The sequence below is a fragment of the Crinia signifera genome, chromosome 7, assembly GCF_055691185.1.
Source record: "Crinia signifera chromosome 7, ASM5569118v1, whole genome shotgun sequence".
NCBI lineage: Eukaryota > Metazoa > Chordata > Amphibia > Anura > Myobatrachidae > Crinia > Crinia signifera.
The window spans coordinates 33,171,383-33,179,595 of NC_139223.1; the positions used below are offsets into that span (position 1 = coordinate 33,171,383).

The window sequence follows — 8,213 nt, forward strand, 5'->3', positions numbered from 1 at the left end:
CCTTTCTGGTGGGTAAATGGGTTGTGCCTACCAGAAGTTGGCATGTTGGTTGCTGCATCTAAAGACAGCTGCCACACAGGCAGCCACTCGCACATTCGCCTACCACCGTAGGGCAGGGTGATATCCGATGGTGAGACAGATGGCGCACCTTATACCGTGCAGGAGATCCACCTGAACCCAGAGATCCCCACATATGCACTCAGCATCGCCTGTAATTGTGCCAACATACCTACGACTCACCCACAGAACGCGTATCCTGCGTGTGACATCGGGTACGCCCTCGGGCACAAGTGGGGATGCGACTGAGACGCACTCACCCTGAACCACCCATAGATGCTCACAGAGGTCTATGTCCAGCTACAGAATGTGCACATTGCTTAATATCACAAGACTTGCGTGCCACTGCGAACCAGCCCCACTGTACTGTATATAACGCTATTTGCCAATGTCTTTTAAATGCAACATGGAATTGACGTTCCCTGCGGCTGGGTACAGGAGCGGCTTGTCTGCCTTTACAATCATCAATAAAAGTATAATGATGTGTTAACATACATAATGCAGAACCAGACTGGATCAATAAAAGCTGTTTATTCCCCGCGTGTGCCCTGCGATTGGCTGGTGCCACAGATGGGTATTATTGCCGCTTATGAATACTCTGATAAATGTTTAATAGCATTTTACAACTTACGTCAGTACCGCCATATACAGTACTGTACGTTCATATCTCCAGGACCAGGATTTACATGTGGGTCCCAAGCTGGTCTGCAGGGGACCTGAGACTGGCGAGGCCCTGATCACCTTGCTATGGATTACTATCCTATGTATTAAACAAACCTTTCAAAAAATTGCAGGTGTGAATCCTGCAGCGGAATACGACAAATGATGTTGGCACCAGGACTCCTCAGACGCGGTCAAATGGTCACTTAAGCTTTACCTCTACCGTCCATTATTGTCCATGCAGCAGTGCAAGGTTTCTCAGCACCCTGGACAGAACATCAACCCGGCCTTGTCCAATCACTAGTGATTCACCCCCTAAGTACAGAGACGTCCTTAGATTTGTGATAGGCTGCCTTGGGATCATTTATTGATAACTTGTGATGAATCGATAGAAAGCATTATTGCCCAAGTTCTGGATTCTATATTGGTTGCAGCGGTGATGGTGGGTGCAGTAGCGCTAAGGCTGAAAACGATGTGAACACCGTCCTGGATTGGTTAATAGGCTGTTAGAGAGCATGCGTCATCGCCAGCGCTATTTTTCAGCAGGAACTAGCAGGAACTCCGTTATGCATGACATCATCAGGAACTGAGTTCCTGAACCTGTCCTTGGCCAAAATGTACTTTTCTTAAGATAAGTTTTATTTTAAAGTCACCTGTGAGCAGGGTTGCCTACCCTCCCAAAATGGGCGGGAGGGTCCCGTAAATTGGCTCCCCCTCCCGGCCCCCCGGAAAGAAGGGCAACCCACACGCAAAGCCACCTGGCAACCGCCCCCCCCCCCCCCCCCCCGGTCAAATGACGTGAATCGTGCCGTTTTAGCCCCGCCCACCGCCGTGCAATGCCTTAAAATGGCATTGCACGGCGGTATGCGTGGCTAAAATGACACGAGCACTCTGGCCACGCCCACAAACAAGCCACACGTGTGGCTCCGACCCGCTCCTTTTCACTCTCCACAGCCCCGCCCCCCATGAGCTGGCTGCCCTCTCCCAGAAAGGGCAACCAGAAAGTAGGTAAGTATGCCTGGGAGTGCGTTTGTTTATAAATACAATATATACATCTCTCTATCTTTCTCTTTCTCTCTCTCTCTTACTCACACACTCTCTCCCTCCTTCTCTCTTTTTATTTACTTGATCCACCCCCAGACCTGGAGTTCCTGGACCTAATTTTCCAGTAAAATAGTTCTGGTCATCACTATTCTCATGTGGCAGTTTCCAGCAGTAAAACGTCTCTTGCTGTCTTCATTTATCTCCCAGCCTTTCATGCACCTTTGCTGAGGGTATTATGATGCCACCTGCATTAACAGTAATTCCGTTTAATAGGAGTTTCATTGCTGAATGACTGTCGGTGAAGGTTTGCAATTACAGAGATTACAGCTGGCATTTGGAGGTGTATACTGTGTTATAATTAAATACATAGACCCCCGCCCCCTCTCCCCTCCTCCCTGATTGGAGCCATTATTAAAGGGTCACCAGAGCAAAATTCCAAGTTGCTTACTGTTAGCTGCTGCTAATATTGTCATAAATACAGTGAGCCTATTACAGAACTAGAGATCGTGTATTGCTGTTATTAATCTGGTAGAGTCAATGGTGGAACTTGTGAGTGGGGTTCGGTATGAGTCGCCGGCGGTTGGGATTCTTACGGTCAGTATACCGACATTGGAGCCACGACCGCCAGTATGCTAACAGGGAGGGGAGAACAAATAAGCCCTTTGCGGGCTCGCTGCGCTTGCTACGCTGTGGGCTCGGTGGCACGCTTCAAACACCACAGGATCTATTCTCCCTCTATGGGGGTGGATGACCCCCCCCCACAAGGGAGTATAGCCCCTCTTTGTTGAGATAGCGATTGTCGGGCAGTTCAAAAGTCATTATATACTGACCGTCAGAATCCCAACGGAAGGTGCATTGTCCGGTGAGTGGTGGGTGTAGGTGCAAAAATAACATTTTGGTCCTTCCTCTACTCCAACCCAATAAGTCATTTCTGGCCTGGCCTGGCCTGGGCAGCAATGGGCCCTTTAGTGCTTGGGGTCCCAGTGTAAAGCACCTGCTGCACCAATGGATATTCCGCCTTGCATCAGCTATCAGTATTTACTATACATATTTAGTAAGGAGACAAGATGCACTCTCTATTGATTAGCCAAACCTCTGTTGCGGCTGACCACACCCCCCCTGGAGACTGGCCACACCCCTAGACATGGTCCCCTACCACTGCATCCACCCCGTGGGCGTTTCATGCCCCAGCCTGACACTGAGTGTGGGTGGGGCCAGTGCTGTGTGGCTAGTGCTGTGTGAGGCATACTGGCCAGTTCTGTGTGGTTGTGACCAGCGCCATGTGGGTGTGGTTAGCACTGTGTGAGCATGGCCAGTGCTGTGTGGTTGTAGTCAGTGCCTTATAGGAGTGGCCAGTGGTGTGTGGGTGTGGCCAGTGTCATGTGGGCATGTACACATTTATACTATCAGCCACAATCACTTCTGTCATGGTAATGGGCCTATTTTTATATGGAGCGCAGTCCCATCCGCCGCATTGTTAATCTGACCTCGGACACACGTAACCCACTACCGCATAGCCCGTAGTTGCTATAAGGGGTGCCGGACGGCTCACCGATAGTCAGGATTCCGACAGTCATTACTCCGACGTCGGAATCCCGACTGCTCCCATAGAGGGAGAATAAAATAGGTGGCGAGCACACCTCGCCACTGTGCCCGCAGCGTGGTGAGTGCAGCGAGCCCACAAGGGGCTTCAGTAATGACTGTCGGAATCCCGACTGGTCGGTGTGTTATACCACACCCGCTATAAGATGTGCATGCTTTGACTAGTACTCTGCTATTTTACCTGCTTCCCAGGCTATGTCATAAGTGAGACCAACATAACCCAAGAGAGAGGTGCAGCACCACTGTTACCGAGTCATGCAGACAAACCATGTCCTGGGTCATCAGAGCTTCGCTGGGATCTGCCGGAGGAGATGGAGTCATATTTCATATCGCAGTAATAAGAGCGACTCCACAGCGGCAGCTGAAAAAGAAACAAATCATTGATGATTAGATTAGTGTAAAGAATTACCGGAAGGGAAAGCTGAGAATCACACTCCGGTCCTGTCTCTGACATCTCTCGTCCAAACTGAATGCAGAGATTTCACACAATATACTGTAACTCTAAAAGGAGGGAGAAAGCAAAACCACTGCTAAGACAAAGGAAGTATTACCCCACTAGGTGATTCATCGTGCCCTACGGGCGCTCTTCACGCGGGCGTAAGGGGCTCCTCCCCTTAACCAAGGGCTGGGCAATTGCGGCCCTCCAGATGTTGAGGAACTACACATCCCAGCATGCCTTGCATCAGTTTCAGCATGGCCACATAGCAAAACTAATGCAAAGCATCCTGGGATGTGTAGTTCCTCAACATCTGAAGGGCCGCAATTGCCCAGCCCTGCCTTAACCTGTGAACGACTTATGGTGTAAAAATATGGTTTATATGGAGGATTGTGGGTGTAGGAGCAGGGGTAGTGTGGGTGGGGGAGGGATGGGTGCATGGGTACTGCGGGTGGGGCATGGGCGGGTGCGGTGTTGTTGCAGCTGGGTGCAGGGGTAGTGCAAATTGAGGATGTCCAGGTGCGTGAGTGCATTAGTAACATGGGTGGGGGAGATGTAGGTGCAGTGTGTACAGTGGTGCTGTGGGTGTGGGAGGGGCAGGGCGGGTGTGCTGCGGGTGGGTGGTGAGGGTGGGGGAGGGCAGGATGCGGAGTTGCTGCAGTTGGGTGGGGGATGCAGTGGAATGGGGGATGGTGAGGGACAGGGGTGCCGCTGGTGTTGGAGGGGCGGGTGTAGGGTTTGGTATGGGATCTGAGCGTGGTGTGGATGGGGGTAAGGCCAGTGTGCAGTGGGTGGGGGATGGGCAGGCGTGGGTATACTGTAGGGGGAGGGAGGGTTAGTTGTGTTGTTTTCTAAGTGGATGCGGGAGTGATGGGGGTGGTGGAGGGTGCGGTGGTGGTGTGGGTAGGTGAGGGTTGGGTGCAAGGGTGGCGTGGGTGAGGGAGAGTGCTTGGGGGTGGTGTGTGCGGGCCAGTAGCAGCTGCAGGGATACTGCGTGTGAGTGGTGTGGGTTGGGTAGGCGCACTGGCTGAGTGAGGGGCAGTTGTGGGGGTGCTATGGGTGCGGAAGGTGTAGGTGAGGTGGTGGTGTGGATGGGGTAGGGATGGGTGCGTGGGTAATGGGGGTGGGGGATGAGCGGGTGTCGCGTACACACGGCACATTGCACACACCATAGTACATTATAGACAGCATCCCCCAATTACACCCAGTACACACACAGCACATAATGCTATAGTACATTATACACATCCCCCACAGATTACACCAAGTACCCACAGCACATACCAGCATAGTAGATTATACACCCCCCCCCCCATAGGACACCCCATACACACAGCACATAATACAGTACAGCACAGTAGAATATACACAGTCTCACCATAGTACACCCTGTACACACAGCACATACTGTATTACAATAGTGTACATACAGTACAATATACACAGCCCTATACATATATTCACACACACACAGCCCCCATTCCCTCAGTATACACATCATGTACCTGTTTATTGCTCATTGCAGGGAGTCATGTGGTGGGGGGAGGTAGCACAAGCTGTCAGCTGAGGAGCAGGTAGAGCAGTCCTCCTGATACGCATGTATTCAATGCTCCTATGTCGCTGTAAAAAACGGCGAGAGTGCATGTTTTTTGGAGAGTGGTGAACTTTTCTCTCCTATTTTGTGCTTCCCTCTATTCAGCTTTGTTGCTTCTCCAAAAATATTTTGCGAAGCTAACTCAGTTCACCCTTCACTTCTCACCATTTCTGTTCAATGGGGATTTTAGTGTCTCTCTCCAAAAGTGTATTCAATGCACAAATTGCGAGTCCTGCTGGTTTCTTTTTTTACAGCAGTTCACCATTTTTCCCTCGGCATCTTTTTTAGGTGAACTGTAGGACTATCTTTGTTAAAGTTGTTATTTTTTTTGTTTTTTATGGCTTATGAATTAAAAAAAATGTACTCTAATGTATTTATTGCAAGTGCCATAATGCTGTACTTCTATATTAATTTATTTGGAATTAATAAGTTATTTTAATGGTAACCAATAAGAAATCATTTTGGAATGCTCCTAGTAATTTCCCATGCTTCCTCACCTAAACCCCAAACAGGCTTTTAAACACACTAACAATTATAAAATAAATTAAATAAAAACACAGGGCAAAGAAACAATGCTAAAAGCACAACACAAGGATAAAGGCCAAACAGAACAAAATACACCCGTCTGCACAAACCCAATTAAAATAGTCACACAGCCATTTGTTGTAAAATAAATACTGAACAAAACATTTACCTTTCTAAACCTTTGTTTAGAAATGTGAGGAACACGCTGCTGAGAATATCCCAGTCTGACCAGCTCACAGAGCAGGAGATAACAGAAGTCTCCAGTTACAGCTCTCCCATTTGAACTCGCATAATTATGCTAAGTTCGCAAAAGGGGTCAGTGAGCTGGACACACGTTGAATACTGAGGAAGCCAGAAATGAGGAGATAAGAAAAAGTGGTGAGCACTTCAGCGAGATCACAGGGACACAGAACAGTGAGCGGTGAGCCAGACTCTCAAAAAACATTGAATACTCCTCACAGACGGAACCTAGTGTGGGGGCGGGGCCAGCTTCAGAGAAGCCCCGGCCGGCAGTCAGCTCTCCTTGTCCCGGAGCACAGACTTCCTGTCTGTGCGTGCAGTCACCGCGGGGTCGTGGGTATCGGTGGGCGGCTGTGACTTCACGGCACAGGCCCCGCCAACACCAGGTCCGGACTCCGGAGGGAATCATTAAAAAAGCTGGAGGTAAATGGGGGTTTGCGGGGCAGCGGGAGGCCTCCGCAAAAAGCGGTAGCCTCCCGCTGAATGTAGGCAGATCTGGGCTATAAGGTTGGGGGGGCGGACCTTGTGTATAACGGTGGGCGGGGGGGTAACTTGTGTGTTATAATGCTGGCCGAGGGGCGTATGTGTGTATAACGCGGGGGGGGTTATGCTAATCTGTGAATAACCGTGTGTATAACGCTGGCTGGGGGGGCCTGTCAATCACCCGTGTAACTCCGCCCAGATTTATACACACAGGTGATTGACAGATCTGGCTAAATATATAAGAGATTACCACCGTCCTCCGTGAGGTCCCAGTCTCTGGATGTTCTCTGGACAGCCCACAAGACCTGCAAGATCTGCAACTGACCGTTCACCTCATACTGTATAGTAAATAGACGAATCTACCAGGGCGTAACACATACATGCCGACTTCTCAGCAGCCCTTTGCGGGAGAGAGCAGCTTGTTAGTTGTTACACTAAATAGAGGGCAAGGAAGCTCTCAAATGTCATTTGGTTTGCTCCGCCCGTGGCCCTGCCCCATTTATGGCTTGTAATGGGGGCGGGCCATGGGCGGAACTATTCAAATTTCATTTTAGAGCGTACCGCAGCACTACATTTTTAGTGTAGTGGGGGGGACGGACGGACGGACGGACCGCCTGAGCAACCCTATTAAAGAAAACAGCGGAGAGCAGAGGGAGAGAAGCAGGAGGTGCGCTGCTGCTGCCGTGGCTATGACCGCGTCTGTTGCAACAGTACCACGGCCACTACTGCTCCTGCCCGTGCTGCGCTGCTGCTGCCAGGGCTTGGACCGTCCGGTCCAACAGAACCCTGGCCGGCATTTAATAGGACAGCGGCGAGGTCGCAGTCAGCCCCTGCACTACGTGACTTGCGCATGCGCAGTCACTGTATTTTTTTTCCCAAGCATGCTAAAAAGCCGGGAGGATCTAACATATATCCCGGGAGACTGGGACATGGGATCAAAAAGGGGGATACTCCCGCTAAATTCGGGAGGGTCAGCAACCCTGCAAGCATCACATACACACAGTATAGTACAGACTACACATACAGTATACACATACCTGTATACAAACGATACTGTAAATTCAAAATTTCAAACACTTATCAGGTGCTACTTACACAGTCCCCGACCTCATGCAGCAGCAGCAGCAGCTCCTCGTGTGGCCCAGGGGCGGAGCTTGTAACTGAGTGGCAGGCTCAGGACCCCGCAGAAGGAGAGAGCTGAAGGGAGGGGCGGCCTCCACATTGCCTGCACTGGTCTTCAACGGATCTCAGGTGAGAGTGACATGGGCTTTGCATGTCACGGCTGTCTTGAAATTCGGAGTGCTGGAGGCATGGGAGAGACTACAGCTGCTGCCAGTCTCTGGCAGGTAAGATTTTCTGTCAAAACTGTCAGTCTCCTGTGGGCCCTATTATCAATGGGGGGCCTGAAGACTGCACACAGTGGGGAATTCATCATGACGAGAACTGTGCAAATAGATTTCAATGGCAGCCCAGCAATCAGATTTGAATGACCCCTCATTTTTATAATCAGTGGCGGTTTTTTACCTATGGGCTGCAGCCCTGCAGCCCCACCGTAAAATAGGCCACTGTATA

The 8,213-nt window shown here is 50.4% G+C and overlaps 1 protein-coding gene across 3 annotated transcripts in view; it reads right to left on the reverse strand.

Moving 5' to 3' along the window:
* Positions 1 to 5,419, reverse strand: part of CACNA1H (calcium voltage-gated channel subunit alpha1 H) — a 410,611-nt gene extending 405,192 nt beyond the window's left edge. For all 3 annotated transcript variants that reach the window (XM_083152776.1, XM_083152780.1, XM_083152775.1), the window contains exons 1-2: positions 5,305 to 5,419; positions 3,613 to 3,724 (exon numbers count right to left, since the gene is read on the reverse strand). In XM_083152776.1, coding sequence (XP_083008902.1) covers positions 3,613 to 3,684 — 72 coding nt within the window. In that variant the 5' untranslated portion in view covers positions 3,685 to 3,724; positions 5,305 to 5,419. The remainder of the gene's footprint in view (positions 1 to 3,612; positions 3,725 to 5,304) is intronic.
* Between the last annotated feature and the right edge of the window lie 2,794 nt (positions 5,420 to 8,213).